The 19,212-nt window shown below is 36.3% G+C and overlaps 2 protein-coding genes across 4 annotated transcripts in view; one reads left to right on the plus strand and one right to left on the minus strand.

Annotated features, from left to right (window-relative positions):
• Positions 1-890: 890 nt before the first annotated feature.
• LOC116725230 (interferon-induced protein 44-like) lies at positions 891-6,323 on the minus strand. Of its 3 annotated transcripts, none has more exons than XM_032571151.1 (8): positions 6,274-6,323; positions 4,880-5,399; positions 4,738-4,786; positions 3,317-3,512; positions 3,064-3,195; positions 2,792-2,963; positions 1,762-1,862; positions 891-1,669 (listed from the first exon to the last, which is right to left on the minus strand). In XM_032571151.1, exons 2-8 carry the CDS (start codon positions 5,349-5,351, stop codon positions 1,475-1,477), a joined length of 1,317 nt encoding a protein of 438 aa, XP_032427042.1. In that variant the 5' UTR covers positions 5,352-5,399; positions 6,274-6,323; the 3' UTR covers positions 891-1,474. The 3 variants fall into 3 exon arrangements, with proteins under 3 accessions (XP_032427042.1, XP_032427041.1, XP_032427039.1); XM_032571148.1 differs by having other exon boundaries at positions 1,475-1,669; positions 3,064-3,216; XM_032571150.1 differs by lacking the exon at positions 6,274-6,323 and having other exon boundaries at positions 3,064-3,216; positions 4,880-5,351.
• A 2,907-nt stretch (positions 6,324-9,230) lies between these two features.
• The window catches only part of hmcn1 (hemicentin 1), an 83,358-nt gene continuing 73,376 nt past the window's right edge, over positions 9,231-19,212 (plus strand). The window contains 1 exon segment of the mRNA XM_032571892.1: positions 9,231-9,758. Coding sequence (XP_032427783.1) covers positions 9,431-9,758 — 328 coding nt within the window. The 5' untranslated portion in view covers positions 9,231-9,430.

Below are 19,212 nucleotides of genomic sequence, written 5' to 3' on the forward strand. Positions count from 1 at the left end.
TAGTTCCCCCTAGTGCTAGACCAAATATAATGTTTGTATTTCCTTTGAAAAGAAGACAGTTCAAAACAAGTTATGCTCAGAAAAAATTTATTATGGAGCTCGAGAATTGAATGCATTGATGCCAAATGTAAAATTTAAAAATATATACAATTTCTTTTTGTCTGACTACTGTGAAAAAATACCACATGTGTCAGCAATAAATCCGAAAGTCATTGTAATTCTTTAAAGTTGTCCAATGGGGGTTCCATCATTTTTTAGCCTAATTCTAAGTTTCCACTTAAATTCCTTCCTATATTTTATATGTCTTTAAATCTATATAATATACAGTAACAATGTTTTACAGACAAGTCAGGGATTATTTTTGGTTACAGCTGATTTGGTTGCTGTAATGCCAATAGAGAAGTTCCCTTGTTAATTGAGAAGGGACACATTATCTTCAACATATTGTTTTTTAATAGGTACTCACTGAAAACTTATGAATTATTACCATTTCATTAATACCAGCTGAGGTGATTGTCAAAAGGTGATTTCCATGTCCAAACTCTTTTAATAACAAGACAAGGTCTCCTGCCTCGGCTCCTCTCACATCTGCACCATATTTAACAATTAGCCACCTGTCACTGTTTAAATTCTTCATTTTATTTTACTCACTACTATTATAGGTTCCTCTGTTGCTACTTTGTAGTCTATCTGGGATTCTTTTACTTTTTAACAGAATCCTTGTGTGTTCTCCTCTCATACTCGTAAGTTGTTTTTGGTTTAATTGTTAAATTTCTTCAGGATGAAGCTCCAGTCTGCATTTTGATCCTGCCTCAAACTGACACAATATGAATCCATAGTACCTACATGATCACATTTAAGATTGAACAGAAAACCAAGTGTGGGCAAGATAAGCTACAAGACCTTTATTTCAAACAAATGTTTCAAAGAATGACTCTGAAAATATTGTCAGGCTTTTGAGACATTAAACAATGAGAGACTGCAGTATTGAATTCAGTAAAGAAAAAACTCAAAAAAGAGCAAAATGGGTTTTAGAAAAAACTAGAGAGGTTCTGAGTAATTTCTATGCAACTCGCATTTTTGACATTTTAACTCTCGACTGAATTGTCACTCCAGTAAATGTGTAGGTGATGGTGGATATGTTTTGTTTCTACACAGAATGTGTCAAAGAATCTTAGGTTATGTAGAATCTTACATGTGCAGTGATGCAGTTTAACAAGCATATTTTATGGTGAACAATATTCCCAGGGAGAACAGCTAAATGGAATAGTGACATGTAGCTTTAGTAACATTAATATACTGAAAGTTAGAATTATATGTTTGGCTTTTCAAGCTTGAAATTAAAATTAAATGCATAGATAAATGGGATATTTTATTTTGTAGAACATTAAACCTGTGCAGGTAAAAAAAAAACACATAGGTAAAATTTTAGGATTTGCAGCGGTTGATCTGTTGCATCTGCTTTTTCAAAATCTTATTCCCTGGTTTGAAGCGTGCTCAATTGGTCGCTGAAATCATCGTAAAAATTATCCGCCGATCGAAGCATCTGGGTGAGCGCACTGAGCAGCAGGATGTCACAGTTGACGTCTAGATCCAACGTCTCGGTGTAGTTCCTCACTGGAACAATGCAGCTCAGCGGTATCCCAAGCTTTGCACTGGCCTGTTGCATCTGCATCATAGAGCACACATTATTCAGATCAAATTTTCTAAACAACAACAATCAACTTTCTGATCAAATGTTCTTTGTGTAAAAACACTCACTGTCTCCTTGAGGTAGATGCTCTGGTAGATGTTTGTCAGGTCTTCTTTCACTAAGAAACAGGCTTCATCAACTTTGGTCAGTACAACCAGCTGAGGAATCCCTGCAAACACAAGCAGAAACATTTCCACACTGGAGGCTCAATAGATCGGTTTGTGCACCTAAGTGGCAATAACTTCACTTCAAGTATTTTCTTTACACATGGAGCCATTACTTTAAACAGAAAATTATAGTAAATATACTACCAAATTAATTAAAAAGTGGCTTATGGAGGACAAAGTCACTGCATAAAAAGACTCATCTTTTTTTTTTTTCACGGTTTGACTATAAATTAAATGTAACATTTCTTTTAGGTCAGCTAGGACATTTGTCTTTGCTAAATGCCAGAATAGTTATTTTTGAGAAAATGTATAATATTCTTCAAATTACATGCACTAAGATAACTATACCATTAAGCAATGGGGGGAAAAAAGCACAGCTGATGATGAGCCCCTAAAGGTCTGGTTCATTCTTGAGTACAATTTCCAGAAATCTAACAGTGTCATGTTTATCAGTTTAAAGAAGATTAGACACCATGGGGATTTCCAGCCATTGTACTGTATGAGTTCAGTAAAGAGATGGGTTTTGATTCCCAGACATGGATCCGTTTAGGTTTGAACTGTGCAAATGAACCCCACAACAAACGCAAAAGACCTTGAGAAGATACTGGCTGATGGTGATAAGAGATTCTTTATCCACAATGAAGCGTCCTCTGCTAAAGGAAGAAGCCATAAAACCAAAATTCACATTTTTTAAACTCTCTTTGAGACATTAAGATTAATTTTGAGCCAATTCTTTTACAAACCAGTACACCAGTTATGTCAGAATTTCTGCAAACTTGTGAGAAGGTTAAAGTTTGACCCTAGTGATAAGAAAATGTGACCTTCTGAGTTTGAAGAAAGTAAAGTAACAGCGGTTACTAATATGATACACGTGTTTACACATTTTCATTATACGAGATTCATTTTATATAAGAGATTCAGCTTTACTGACGTAGTTGGTTGGCCTTTTTGCGGATAGCTCCCAGCTTCTCCTCCATCTTTGCGGACATAATGGAGATGTTGCAGGCATCAAGTACGTATGTGACACAGTGGATCTTGTCTTTGAGACTTGGAGATTTGCAATAGCCACTAGCATCAGAATCCAGAGGAGTAGCAGGGTTGAACTGCGGTAATGTTTGAAGGAGAAAAAAAAAAAGAGCTTTGTTTAAGTTAACTGCTGTCAGATTTGTGCTCCATCATGTACGATGTAATCAAATGTCACACCTGGTAACGGTCAGGCAGATGACCTTTGAGGATGCTAGTTATATCTTCTATATCAAGTCCTGTGTCGTTGCTGCCCTCCAGTCCCATCGTGTCACACAGGATGACTGGCAGAAGTCTGCCTTCTCTTCCAGCCTTCAGTGAGTAAGTTCGAAACTAAAAAAGGTGAATTAATACACTGACAATAGGAATATTGGGAGGATTTTTGTTTCAGATGAATTACTTTAAAAAGAATGTAAATTTGACTGATTCAGACCTGAGTGGTGAGGCTGGTGGAGGAACAACCAGACATGGCCTGGTTGGTGACATGGCCTCTGAAAACAGAGTTGATGGAGTTGAAGAAGCTGGACTTTCCAACTCCGACTGGTCCAACGAGTAAAACCCGAGCTTGGGACACAGAACTGATCTGGGGTTTGTAGTTCTCTATGTAATTCATCAGCTCCAGCTTATGTCTGTTGGAAGGTAAAAAATTTATAATTCAAGCAAATTATAAACTAAACAGTTTTATTTTCTTTTTTTTCCCAGTGAGATGGGTGTTGTGATTCAACCACAAATTTAAAGAATTGATCAACTAAGATTCAGATTAAACTGCATCTAATATGGAACTTTTATTCTTTAAATGATAATTAAATTAATCCTAGTCATTTGTATTGAATTTGCTTTTGGTTAAATCAGACTAATTCAGTGCACTAACATGAATCCTACACTTCCGCCACTGTGATGAAAACAAAATTTACATTTCTTAAATTTGGGAAAACCCAAGTCCAGATAGGAGCTAGCTCTACTGTATAAAAGCCAATTGTGTAACTACAAAATTTATATTGTAATTAATGGAATAAATAACAGTACTTGTGAATAGTTCAAATGAAGATATTTTTTCTGATGCTGTGTGTGGTGCCATTGTAGTAGGTGGGAGTCACAAGTCTGGTTTAATCAACTCTGTAGATTTAAATTGATGAATTTCCAATTCTGTTGATATTCTTGTTTTTGCAAACTTGTTTTTCTTGTTTTTGTTTTGTTATTTGTGATACTGCAGTCAGTTGAAAAAACTGTCCCCCGCTCCCATCTGCACAAGCAGCGGCGGTAAGTCCAGACAAGTGAAGCATTAAACTTATGTTTTACTGCAGTTACAATCTATAACATAAACAAAATTACCTTAGACTTGATATGTAACGCTAACAGATTCAAACTGAATTTGAAAGACACCATCAACAACAGCATGGCTTGTCAGTTACAGGAAATTGGCAAAGAATGGCAAAATTTAAAATGAGCTTTAATTACGCACTTCCTCAAAATGTGTCTTTTTAAGCTTTAGACTGAAACCACTGTAAAATACTCAGATATTCAATATGGAAGATTGGCTTGGAATGTTTTGCCTCAAACCCATTATTGCATCATGTACATTTAGAAAACTCTGAGCTGTAGTTTAGAACACCGTAAAATGATTGATCAATGTCTGCAGTCGCTTGAGTTTCTGTTTCGTTCTTTATGCTATGTGGGTAAAGTCGGATTATTTCTGTGATAACATTTGTGTGGTTCTTGTCCGTAACCATGGCAGGAGAACAAAAAACTGCAGTGTTTACACCACAGTATTGTTAACTAGGTTTCCAACAGCTCTCACTTTACCTCCCAGCAGTTGTGTTATTGTGTGCAAGTGTGAGTCTTCATTCATCTTACTCAAGGTTCCAGGTTACAGTCCGCCATGGATCCTCAAATTTAGTCAGCTCTGTTACAGTCATTGTTGAAAAGCAAACTTGAGTTAGAAAATGCATAAAATGTTCATATAAAAATAATATTCAGACATTTAAAAGTAACTCACCCACCAGCTGGTAGACCTCACACTCTATCAAGTTCAAGTCATTTCCATGCATCTGTGCAGCATTAAATGGGTAATAACTTGCTGCCTCGCTATGTACAACTGGCATGCCCGTATTAATAAGAACCAGGGATTCTCCAAAATAAGGACCAGAGTTGCTCATCATTCTAACAGCGTATGAAGCATTAGCAACTGGATATTTGATGAGTTTTCTTCCCATAAAAGTAAAAAGAAATGCCTGGTCATCTTTAGCATATTGTCCAGACTGATCAAAAGGTTGAGTGGTGTAGCCTCCAAAAATGTAACCAGAGGCATTGTAGCCCACAGACAGAGTGGGTGACAGGCTGTCACATTGCTGGTGAAAGGCAGCAGCAGTATAACCATGGACACTGGCTTTGTAGAGCAGTTTCAGTTGAACATGTCCCAGTTGGGAGCAGATTGCTTTCTGATGAGTCTCACTTAGCTTGGAGTTCATGATGGGCTGCTGCTCCGGTGAACTGAAGGAACCTTTGATATTCACTCACTTTGGGGTGGGAAAGAGAGACATTACTATGGATTACACAACTATTTGTTGACAGAAAAAGTAAGAAGAAAGCAATGCATTGTGACAAAACTGAAAAAGCCAACTCACATACATCTGTAGGTTTTTTAATTATTATTATTATTGTTACAGGAAGTTGGAAATCAGAACTGCCCTGTGGGTTGGATAACCACACCATGCAACATTAGTTACATTTTAAAAAATTGGTCTTTATCTGCTTTGACTTCATCAGCTTTCACAAAGACTTTTTAATGATCATTACTACTGACAAGTTTCACATTTGTTTGTATTTATAGATTAGACAGCAGAAAAGATCGAAATAATTTTTGAAAATTGCGGAAGTTTAGGAAAAAGGATTAGTTGTCAGAAAATCAGAAAACCGCTGCAGCAATAAAACATCTCTTATTAGTCCATGAATCCTCGCTTGCATTTGCAATAAATTGGGAAGGGAGACACAAGCGTGTCACGGGCGATTGTGTAGGTGGCGACACAATCTTGATGCCGCCGATTCTCCTAGAACACTCAAAATTTATTTTTAATTATTCTCCATTTCTTCTCAGCAAACATCATTTCACACTTTTATTTGGTGTTTACTTCCACAAATTATTTTTTTTCCAAATGTTTCTCTCTTAGAGATAATCGTCCATCACTAATGACTCTGGGGTCTTTTAGTTTCTCCTTTAGTTAGTTTTAGTTTCTTTGAGAAGTTTCAAATTTATTTCACTAAATACAAAATCTGAACTTATTGGCCCTCCTACACAGCAGTTCTAAGTTTACATACTACATTTCTAAACTTTGAATTAATGTAAGTTAGTAACTGAAAGTATTGCAATAGACACATCAGTGTTAGTCTTACCTTGCTTCTTCAAAAGAGCACTTGGTGTCTTTGCAGAAAGCTCACTGACTGTGAAATAAATACTGCTGGCACTATAACCCCTCCCACAGTCAGCAATAGTGAAACACATTTGTTTGAGACATCTGCTTTCAAAAATTAAAGTCTCTATCATAAGTGTCATGTTTTGTCTCTTCCTTCAGTAAATTGGTCTGAAGCAGGCACGTGGAGGGGGGGAGGGGGAGGGGGGCGAGGGGGCTTGAGCCCCTGCCCTTTTTATCCTTGATGCCCCTAGTGCCCTTTTTGAGGGTTTTTTTTTTTTTTCAAAAAAAATTTTTTAAATTATTTTTCTTTTTAATCTGTATGTCAGAAGGCCTGTTTGTGCCCCTCAGCAATAATATTTAGCTAAATATAATAATTTAGTAAAAAATAAACTAGTCTGGCTGCCCTCAGTCTAATAATGACTCTCAGACCCTCCATGTTGTTCAGACACCGGGTCCATGGTGAGGAGGAGGGGGCGGATCTGTGCCTCTAACTATCAAATTATGGGCAAGAATATTTTTTCATACACTGGTTTGTGAATAAAAACGTAGGTCTGATGTTGACATTAGAAAAACTTTCTATTTATATTTTCATAATCGTCCTCGCAATAACGGGACAAAATCTGCCTCATCCCTAAACACAGAAATGCTTTGTGCTGCAGAGAAACTTCTGACTTTAAATTAATCATTCTGCTAAATGCCCGGTTCGCTACAGGCAGCTTGAGTTGGTCCACCGACAGATATAAAGAATATCTGTCTTTATATCAGACAGCCAATATGGACCACCTATCGATCTATTTGAATATGTTTGTACTTTGTAACGAAAAGCCCCGTCACATGAAATCTTATTTAGCAACAACAACCACGCTTCATTCAGAGTTACTTAAATCCTGATTCTTCCCTCTTATGATGCTTAGTTTGAACTCTGGCAAACTGTCTTCACAAGGTACAGGTGTCTGAATACATGTGGTGGCCTTATTCTCAATTTGTGTTGAACTGATCCAGCAAACAGTGGCTGGTGAGTGTTTCTCAGAAAAGCTGTTGATTTGAAAAGGGGAATTTATAATTGGCTCAAAAAGGAATTTGGCGATATTGCAGTAATATGGAAACTGAAAGCTGCTAACAATTGGCCATGGGCATTCTATGTAACATCCATAAACATGCTTCTGCCTTTTTATTGAATACTTTCACTTTTAGTTAAACTCTATTAGTTGGGACAAAATAATACATCTCAATGTAGTGGTGCAGCTAAAACTGGAGGAAAAATTATTTACTGTAGATAAAGCTAGTTGTAAAGGAAGTTCCTTCTAAAAAGGCTACATTAATGATTAGAATAAGTCACAGCCACATCAGACCTGTTTAGGCCTTAGGAAACCTTCCTAAAAATAATGGGCCAAGTCATTGTTTGCAACTTTGGCAACAACTACAACAACAAAAAAACCACCAACTTTTTTGTTCCAAAAGAGGTTTTAGGCAAAATAATAATAATAATACTTTTAGACAAAAAAAAGTCTTGTACAATAACAGAAAACTTATTGTACATCTTTATTTGAAGTAATTTATTTGTAATTGTTTTGTTATACTCTGCAACAATAACTTCTATTTACCTAAATGCTGCTGCCTGTTGATCATTTCACTCCAGATCTTAACTCAATGCATTGGTTCTCTGTTTATGAAAGGATATCATTTGAACTTTTTGAATTGGTCTGTATGGTACCGGATGGTCTTTGGCCAAAATGTATTACATTCCTGAGTGGGTTTTGTCAAGTATGAACCATAAAGACCCTTAAGGTCATTAGAGATCTCTTTACTTAGTGTCTTCAGCTCTAGAAATAAAGATGTGGAGGTTGCATTTAGTTTCTAGTTCTTCAGCTCTGGAATAACTAATCTGAGAGCCAGTGTTGTGAAAAAAAACCCACTGACATGTTTTCTTTTGGAATGTTTGTGTTTGACACAACAGTCAAGTTCTTTGAATAAAAATATTGGCAGGGCACAACAAAGCGGTCACACAGAAACTGAAAGTATCGGATAAAAGCCTCTCGTGCTACATAGATATTTTCACATCTCTAATTTTTTTCCAATGAGGAAGGTGCAACTTTCAGTTTTGAGGCATGTTCCTTCACGCATTCACCATTAGTCTTACATCTAGAACTGGAAAAAAAGCAAGTTGGCTTGCATTTCTACATGTAGTTAGTCCATAAAAACCATATGTAAATTATAGACCCAGGACTTTTTAATGCTGTAATAAAAGGGACAAATTGCTCAAATTTTCTTTAACGAAAGAAAAATCTACTTTTTGATGATTGTTTGACTGTTTTGTTGTTGTTGTTGTTTTTAAAACACAAAGCAGTGACACAAAAGTTTTCCCTACAGTTATCACACTTGCATTTTTTTGCTCAAGTGTTCTAAGTAGCTAAAAAATAAAAGAACAATTTGTTTTCACGAAACATATTTCTATAGAATTGTTTTTTCAAAACGCATTTGTAGAATATTCCATTAAATCGAATTTTTGTTTTGAATTTAGATGCGATATCAGCATATTGCCACTAGATGGAAATGCAGACTTGAGCACAGACAAGAAAATCTCGGAGTCTTCACACATCTGTTTTCGACTTGTTGCTCTTCAACTTGTGGATTTTTCAATATCTAAAATCCAACCAACTATTTATTTTTTCTTAAACGTTGCATCTAGTGACAGAAAACAATAGAGAATACACAACAACCTAAATGGATTAATAAGAAAGAGTTTAAAAAAAAAAAAACCCGAGTGGAGTAATTTTATATATAAAAAACGACATAATGCGTTAATATTTTTAAAGTGAGCTATATCAGTAGGCAGATATTTTGTAATAAACAAAATGCACGCAGGATGTCTCGCGAAACCTCTTCTTGTCCAATGGGACAGGCTTTGCGCTTCGGAGATTGTGTGGCCAGCTTAGAGGTGGTCTTTGTATGTCAGAGCAGATGAAGGGTCCTGACTCTGCATTTCTGTGAGGGACAGTGCCAGAGCCGCTGGGACCGGGAGTGCAGCTCATAGATCTCTGAGGAGCTGCAGAAACCACAGAGGCGCACTAAAAGAGTCCCGTGTTCCACTTTGGCTCACTCTGCACTTCATAAACCGCTCTGATGTCTCTGCCTTTATGTCGACACTCGCCCTGAGGGTCATACTGGCGAAAACCAACTGTACAAAAACTCTGCCAGAGAAGGATTCTTGGACTTTTGAACTTATGTGGCTCTTAATTTTATTGTCAGTGGCCTTTTCAGCCGCGCAGGACTCAGGCACCCTGGCCAAGAATGAGGACATCCCGGAGGGAGCATCCACCCTGGCGTTCGTTTTCGATGTGACCGGCTCCATGTACGACGACCTGGTTCAGGTCATCGAGGGAGCTTCTAAGATTTTAGAAACATCCCTGAGCCGACCGAAGAGACCGCTGTATAACTTCGCTCTGGTGCCCTTTCATGACCCAGGTAATACAGATCAAAAGAAAGGAATGCATGCATTAAAAAAAAAAAATCTTTAATTTTATTTGTGCAATTTTTCACAGTTCTGCGTTTTCTGTTAAAACAAGGGTCCATGTGCAGTTTTGAACAGACTGGAAAAATATAAAACTTGTTCAGATAATTTTTCAAGTAAGTTAGTGTAAAAAATTTCACTTTTTTTATTTTTGCACATAGACTTTCTTGGATGAATGTTTTACACTGAAGATTCCTAAACGCCCTTCCACCCCCAAATTTCTGATGAGTTTGGTCAAGGATTCCTCCCACAATTATGTCAGTCATATACTTTGTGAGGGAACGCTTAGTTGTGGAACATTAGAATAAATAAGTTTTAATTATTATTTTGAATATGAAAGAAAAATCAACAGCTAAAGTTTTCTGCTCATTTACCTTGACTTTAAAAACTGAAAGCTGCTTCTATGTGATATTTTGAAGTTTGGAATGGTGATTAGGAAAAAATAAATCAGGTTTTTGCTGTTGTAATGGTTTCTGATTATATAATCAGAAGATCATAAAACATCCTGCAACCTATACTCTTATTTTATGGGTTTGGAAGGTCCATAAACAAAACTATAGATATCACAAGCCAGCCCCTTTCTCAGTAATTGCAAAATAAACTATGACCCATTCTAGATTTTAGAAGCCGATCTAAGTTTGTCCGTATGCTGTAATTCCACACTGATGAACTGGAACGTCAGCAAAATGTTTTCATATTTGTGGACCACACAGATTCTAAACCTCAACTGGGAACAACTTTATGAACAAATGTCTTAAAATTTAAAAACTGCTGGAATAACATGGAAATTGAGTCTGAAAAAAAATGAAATTTTGCAATATAAAATGTGTTGGACCTTGAATATTTTGAGAGTGTTTGTAGTCCAAACAAAAGCAATTGGAAAGGTGGAAGATGTGATAGTTTACTCACACTCCGCCCTCTGAATGATCCTCACCTCCTCCCTAGCAGGAACTGTTGGACTTAGTCTCTGTGCAGATGTTTGGGCTGACGGTCTCTTTCATTAGCATTCCGTCAGGGGTGACTGAGAGGCTCTTAGTTTTGTAACGGCTTGACGATTGTCATCACCTTCTAAGTGCTCTCTCATTCTCAGCAGTAATGTCTAGACAATATATCATCGGTTCATTTAACACCAATGTCACGCTGCAGGTCAGAACTGGCAAATAGTCACGTAAGGCCATTCACTGCAACAAATTCTGTGTTTAAGAGATGTTTCATGAGATTGATTGCAATTATTTTCAAAGTGCTTAGGAAAAACACACAGGAACAACAACATTTTAATAATAAAAATTTTTAAATTTGACACTTTTCTAGGGAACACTTAAAGGAAGAGGTGAGCGGACAACTCTGAATGAATCTGATTATTTTTGCAGGTTTGGATGCTTTTTAGCTTAAATGTAAAAAAAAGACACATTCAACGCTCAAAATAAGAATTGCCTTGATAGATAAAACATCTCATGCCATATTTTGACAATGTATTGCAGCATCATTTCCATAAATGTTAATGGCTCTTGTTGTAAGTTTGCTCCCACAGCCTGAACATTTTTATGTCAAATACTGTGAGCAGGTTAATATGAAAATACCTGAACCAGGAGACCTGAAGGAAAAGAAAAGAAATTAATAGACAGATGATTTGTGTGGTGAACACAAATTCCTCATCCAGATGTTGCTTCTCTGCTGGTTTTCAACATTTTTCTGAAGCACATATCCTTATTTCTCTGTTCTGTGAGCATTCATCTTAAAAAAATAACCACATAATACAAGGCATAAATCTGTTCTTTTATACACAAATGTAATAAATATCCAATTCATTATGCATTTTTTGAGTGTGGAATTTATTAGGATGTGATATAAGAACTGCAATGCTTTGACGTATCAACAGAAATGGAAAAACAAAACTTTCGTCTTGGACTAAGTTTAAGTTTTCACACAATTCTTCCTGTCTGATGAAGTAAATTCTGAGATTGTCTTCTCACAGTTACAACAGTCTGAGTTTGAGCTTCCATGTCGTCTCCTTTTTACAGACTTTACAGCTGTGTGTTTGTCCTTCACCGGCAAGTGACATTCGTTTGCTTCTGAAGATGTTTACGAGGATGTCAGAGTGAAACCCCTCAGGGAGTAGAGGAATGATTAGCACAACACACTGCGAGCAGGGGTAGCTGAACATTTTTCCAAATGTTGTTTTGACCCCGGATCTCTGCCTTCCCTTCTGCCCCCTCCTCTGTTTTGTTTTCATTGGGACATTTATGACACAGATCCATTTTCTTTCCGTTTTATTCAGCCCAGTGCGATAACACAGCCCCTCGTGTTTGATCTGGCTGCTTTTACATCAGAAGTCTTTTTATTTGTATTGCAATCTGACTCGGTAAACACAACACTGTGTGTTCTTCTAAAGTCTATCCTTTTGCAAGTTTCTAAGAGAGTCTGTGTATGAAGCAAAAGTGTGAGGAGGATGCCTGGATATTGGGGTCAGGCCTGTATGGGAAGATAACCAGGAAGTCTCCCCCCGAAACTCCATCCTGCAGGGAGAAAACAAAAAAAGAGGAAAGAAGTAGGATTCCTTCTCAAGCCATTTTACTCACATACAGTAAATGCAGTCATGTTCTAGTGGAAAGAAATTTATTCATAGTGCCTTTCAAAATCATTTTTGTTCAATTTCGTCACCTCATAAATGCACACAATTATAGTATTGAGATATGTTTACCAAACTCTCAGCTATGACGTGCAAACATGATACATGGTTTGCAAAACTTGCATTGTGTGCTTGATCATAGTCAAAAAATAATGTTATATTGACACGTGCATTTATTTCATTGAAACACATTTTATAGATTAACTACAGACTGTCTTAAAGACTTTATTTCAGTTACAGCTAATGAAAACATTTAAGATTAGAACAGTATATCAGATCAATAAAAAAATTAATGCAGGAATGCAACTTAATGAAAAGTATATTTAATACAAATAGGACTAGACTGTACAGCTGAAAAATTAATCACACTATCAATTATTATTGATTTAGTTTTTGTTTTAAATATCTGAAATGCTGCCAAACTGGTGACGTGACTTTTCCTGTTTTATCCACAGTTTGTCCTCCACGCTGTTGTTTTTTTTTTAGTTAGCAGTTATGAAGCACAGTGGCAAAATCTGAAACTGCTGCTTCACAGAACAGTTGTATTCATACTTAAATTAAATCAAACACATGTACTAATTAGGTGACTTTTGGAGGTAATTGGTTTTTATTTACAGGGATAAGAGAAAATAAAAATGTGTTGAACATTTTCAGGTTTTTATTTGTTAAGCCTTTGAGAGAGAATCAAGTAGAAGATCAACTAGTGAAACACATTTGTACTTATATTTTCTCTTTTCTTTTTCATTATTGCATTTAGAGCCATGTAAATGTTCTTTTTTCTTGACTGGACAGAAGTGTAGAAAAAGAAGCTGTGTAAATTTGAAAACCAGCTGAAGAAAATCAGCTCAAATCAAAACGTTACATTTTTCTAAATTAAATCAAGCATTTCATCAATTGTTTGGATGCATTTTATGAAGATTCCTGGTTTGTTTCAGCTGTGTGCTGTAGAAACTGGTTCCTCTCAGTTGAAAGCCTGCCTGTCTGACGTTTTCCTGCCAGTTGTGATTAGTAAGAGGGAGACGGCTGAGGAGTGATGAGAAGGGAAGGCAGAATAGTTTCTACCTTCTCTGGAAGATCAAAGCCTCTCATCTCAAAGCCTCCTTTGTTGGTTTTCAGCGTCTTTTCCTACGAGTCCCGTGTTTTTCTTTGTTTCCTTCTGTCGAGAGCTTTTCATTTTTTGTCTTAAACACTCCGCCCGTGTGAGATTACAAGGAGCCTGCATTTAGCTGGACAGAGTCAGTAATGATGCCATTAGGTAGGAATGCCAAAAGAGAGAGAGGAGGAGATTTTGGAGAAGAAAAAAAAAAAAGTGTAATGTGAGTAACAGTGCTGGTTTTTGTAGTTTTATATATGCTCTTTTATGACCCTATATTGTTATTCAAGGTGATATAAGTAAACATTGACTTTGTTTGAATAACTCAAATAACTGAAAACAGATGTAGGAACTGATGCACTCAGTTAAAGGTGTGTGCAATTTTGAGCCTGGTACTTTAAATGCATTTGGAATTACACTGAACCCTGCGACAGACTGGCGACCTGTGCAGGGTGAACCCCGCCTCTCGCCCGGAACGTTATCCGGAGAAAGGCACCAGCAGCCCTCCCAAGGTTTCTGTATACAAGGGTATACAGAAAATGGGTGGATGTTATGGATGGAATTACACTGATAAATTGAATCCATTTAAAATAACTGATGCGGATAAGAGGGTTTTTAAAATACACCATGTGAGGTTTGTTCCCTTCAGACACTCCACATGTTTTCCTTTTGACTGAGCCTAAAGTTAAGAGGTTCCATTAGTCCAAGCAGGACCATCAGCTTTCTTCTGAAGCCACCATCTGGCCTATATCGACTGTTTTTACTATTTTTCTCCAAATTTGTTTCTCTTTTCATTGGGAAATGTAGAATGAAGACATAAATCTTTACCATTGGTACATAATTGTGAAGTGGAAGGAAAATGATTCAGTCTTTTCAAATCTTTTTATAAATAATCTGAAAACCACAGTTCTGCATTTTTTCAGGAGGGACTGGTGTTGGATAGCAGCGTGAGGAAAGAACATTGTGTGGAAATGTTGAAATGACATCTGAAGATGTCTGCCAGGAAGTTAAGACTTGAGTACAATTGAGTAATACAAATGGATTTTAATCATACGGTTAAAATAGTTATAAACCCAACAAATTCAACGTGGGCAACAGATATCTGAATTATAGAAAGATATCAGTCACTCAGAAAATTTGTGTACAAAGCTGAAAATGTGACGGCCTCATTCTGTCAGCGAGAATGGCCTAGATTTCCATCAAAACAAAAAGATTGTGGAAAGATACTGAAAATGTTTGATTTAAGTTTGCTAAACAAATATATGCAAACTTCTGGATTTGAAGAAAATAACAAAAACATTCTCCACTGACCTGAAACTGAAAAAGTTTAGTCTGATTTAATGTTAGATCATGAGAAATAATTTTGTCTATATTGTTTTAATAGTACCAACTGTTTCAGATGTTGCATAATAAACTACTTTTGAAAGCATCAGCCAGAGCTTCTCCTAAACCCAGAATTTTGAGCTGTGTCTAGACGCAATTATTAATGAAACATTTTCCTAAAGTTCTTTTTTTTTAACTCATTAATTTTACTGCTTTACATCACACTTTTATTGACTCATATGGAACTCATTCGCTTTACATCCTTTTAGGCCTGACTCCAACGCTAAGCATTCACATGATTTGGTATTGCATGACATCATTCTGGCTGTGACTCCTAAGGCTGGTTTCTCTGTGCAAGGCCCGCTTGCATACTCGAGTTGAAACATATGTTCATTTTGAGCAGTTTGACTGCTGATTTGCATCGTGGAGAAAACAAATGCACATAGTGTAATAAATATCTGTCCATCACATGTGCTTTCACACATGCACATTCCTTAAAAAGGTGTGTATGTGTGGAAAAGCATGATATATTAAACTGCTGTTCAAACAATGTTTATGGTACTCAAACATCCTTTATATAGTTATGTTAGCCCTTAAAATACTTTGAAATTGAACTTTTTGCTCTCATACCCTGTCCAAATTTACCAAGATGTTGAAAATCAGAATTGATTAGCACATTTTATCAGCTGTGATGGCTTTCCAAGAGAAGGTGTGTTTTGTGAGGGTTTGTTTTGTGAATTACAAATAATACCATTTTCTTGCGAAGCAGAGTACAAGGGATAATTTTTTGTCATTTCTTAAGTAAAACAGACAGCTAGATTTTGTACTTTATGGTCCTTTTTGCCCTATTCTAAAATTTTAAATCCAGCTCCAAAATCAACAAAGTATATATCATTAAAGAAACGCTAAACAGAAATATTGTGAAAAAACAGCTGAAATCTTAAGTATTTATAAAAAATATATATATTTCATTAAGCAAGTAGAGTACATAAGAACAAACGTAAATGTAAAAAGAAATATTAATACAAATTAAGGACATTAATTTCAATTTAACTGTAGAATTGTAAATGCTAATAGAGATTCACAGATCAGTGAATATTATGCTTTAAATGTATCTGTGTACCTCACAGCTGTGAGTTTTAACAAATTATGCTAGCATAAATGAAAGGAGATATAGTGGAGCATTGTTTGAGTGCTAATAAAAAATCTCTATCATTTTCAATGAACAAATTCAGTGTGTTGGTCTTGTTTAGATAAGAAAATGCCATAAAATTATAACTGTATTTATTACCGTATTATATTAAATATTGATGTTTTACTCAGACAGGCTGAAGACAATTGCATTCCACACTTTTCAGATTTAGATATCTTTGTTTTCAGATAATATCTGAAAACAAGGAGTTATCTTCTGTCAACATCATGTCCCACTTTGTATTGGCATATTACATAAAATCCCTATAAAATACAAACAATTTTGTGGTTTTAACAAAACACAAAAGCATCAAAGGGGATCATTTGTTTTTGTAAGGCACTGTAGATGGGTTTCTCTCTGTTCTTATTTAGATCATGTAAAAAGATGGCTTTATAAGGTGATAATGTATGAAATTTGTGGTAACTATGTGTTATTCCTCACCAATCTAGTAAAACACATTATTTCTGACTCTGTTAAGTTTGGCCTGTTTTATGAGACCTTTTTTTGCTGAAGCAAAGACATTACATCCTTGTAAAAGGTTAATGAGGCTGTACCAGCAGGACCACACGTTTACAGCTGTAAATGAAACATGTTTTATGCCTAAGCATCATTTCCTATTTGTGTGTACCCAGACTAAATAAATAAGCTTAGGGGCGACAATGGAAAACTGTTAGCAAATAATATTAACCACTGAGTTTTTAAACAGGCATCACAGCTGGTGTCTCATTCATCAAAACTGACATACAGTTGATTGATACAGCAGTTCCAGAGTTTCACTGGTTCTGAAATTGTGTGTGAACCAGGCAACTGAATTACAAGCTGCAGGACCAAAGGTCATACTGTCAGTGCTCTCTGGCCTGTACTGCTATAAAACATCTGTCGAAGAAAATCTTGTACCTACACTAGGTACGACGGCTTCAGCTCTATCGGAAAGACTTTCCACAGGATTTAGGAGTGTGCTTGTGTGGATTTTTGACCATTCATCCAAAAGCAGATCTGTGCGGTCAGACACTGATGATGGATGACCGCTAACAGTCTCCACTCTAATTCACCAGAAAGTTATTTTATCAGGTTGAGCTCAGGCCTTAAGCACCGTCACTCATGGCAGAGGCCTCCAGCCCCTGATTTTGAGAGTTTCTGTCCTGCAATGTTTAGACGCAACCCTACTTCAACACACCAAAATAAAATTGTTGGAATTAACTCCTCCCCCCGTCATCAAATTCTGCAGTTGCAATGCAGTTAATCAATGAAGGATATTAGTTCTCAAATGGTGGAGTTGAAGACATGGACCGTGTCTGGTCCACTGGTGTTCAGTGATGTTGGAATTGATGGGGCATTTCCAAAGTGCATCTGCAAAGTCAGCAAAAATAACTGCCCAAAAGATCCCAAAATGCCGCAGCATTAATATATCTTTTCACTTGACCTTAAGAAGCCAAGCCACATTTCTCAAAATAAACCATAAACACCTTAAGCCTCCTTCAACTACCCTTTACACTTGGCAAAATGCATTTAGAAAGTACTTATTTTTATATAAGATGAAAAAGTCCATAAATACATTTACATTTTCTTGCAATAGAATATTTCAGTGTCTACCTTCTGTTCTTCCACAAGAAAAATGCCTTAATCTTGGTGTATTGAAGTGCCAATTCACATAGATGGTAACATCTTTAGAGTACAAAGTTGTCTTTCATTATACATAAAATTGCTTTGTTGCTTTGAGCAAAAGAGAATGTCTGTAGTAAACTTCTGTACCTTAAACCACATATGTATAGCTCAAATCCGGGGTGTAATACATGCTTTCTGATCTTTTGAATTTAACTTTTTTGCTGTATGCAGATATACAGCACAAATATAAACGCTGTTCTTTGAAGTTGTAATTGAACCCTGCACGTCTTACCAAATGCTGCTCTTTTATTTTGAGCTTTAAGTTGTTTAATTACTGTGTTCTTCTCTTGTGGTTTCTGTTTAGACAGAGCGTAAAATTTCATTTAACTACAAAGATGAAGAAATGTTATGAAACTCTATCGTTGATTTGCTTCTTTGGTGAAAGTCCGTAATTTCCCACATGCTTAGCCAAATGCAGCCTGCGATTCAAAGTAACTACAGAGAGCAAGTGCCAGTGAGTCAGTAATAGCCAGAAAACTCAGTGTTTAAGTTGAAACTGATTGACCCCTCACCAAAATGTAGCACATAAAGCTGGCGAGCATTAACAGCCAAATGCATCCCATATATATATATATACGTATATATATATATTTATTTATATATATATAACAATGCAAGTTTGGTTATAAATCAATATCCCAAGACGACTTCCTAAACGTTGTTCAGTCCATCAACCTCAAATGGAAAAAGTCTAGCCAGAGTGGCAAGCAAGCTATAGTTGAAAGTAATCCATAAGAAGTTGTTTGGGCCATGTTACAAAAATTGAAGTTTTTTGGCCAAACTAACACTGTTATAATGATGTTACATGGCTGTGGCAGTATTAAGTTTTCTTTAGCAGGAACAAGGATATTAAGAAAATTGAGCAAAAATTGTCCTTCTAGGTATAAAGCTGGTACACATGTGCAAAAGGTAGTTCTACATAGTATCGTGTCAATACACTGCAAATGTTTGTAACATGATAAAAAGTAAATTGTTAAAGTCAGCACCACTTATTTATCCTCTTAAAGCACCGTAGGGGGTCTCCGTGATGTCATCTGTCTTTGCAACAGACCCTCCAACAGATCTCACATGTGGGAAGTATTAGATGCTCTTGTGTGGTTAGTGAGTGAGTTGCATCTTGCTTTACTTGTTGTGGAGGACTGATCTTGATCAATTGAATCATGCCATTATTAGGTATGTATGGTGGGTGACCTTTTGTCCCCCAACACATCCAACTTTCTAAAAGAGAAGGCCAACCCAGCAGAGATTAAATGCTTGGTGGTCCATTTCTTTGTGATTAGAAGTTTCCATCACAATTTCTGTTTGTGCTGGTTTGAAATAAAGCATATTGACAGCTCTGTTGCTTTGAGGTTACCGTAGTTATTGGATGATGGTTAGCAAAGTTATGCAGCATAAGAATTTGTAGGTTCAAAGCAAATGGCAAATAAAAGAAAATAAGAAAACAGAGAAGATGGTGGAAGAAACAGAAGCACATCTCAGAAAAGTTGAACAATGCAAAATAATATG

Source organism: Xiphophorus hellerii, chromosome 9 (assembly GCF_003331165.1).
Source record: "Xiphophorus hellerii strain 12219 chromosome 9, Xiphophorus_hellerii-4.1, whole genome shotgun sequence".
Lineage (NCBI taxonomy): Eukaryota > Metazoa > Chordata > Actinopteri > Cyprinodontiformes > Poeciliidae > Xiphophorus > Xiphophorus hellerii.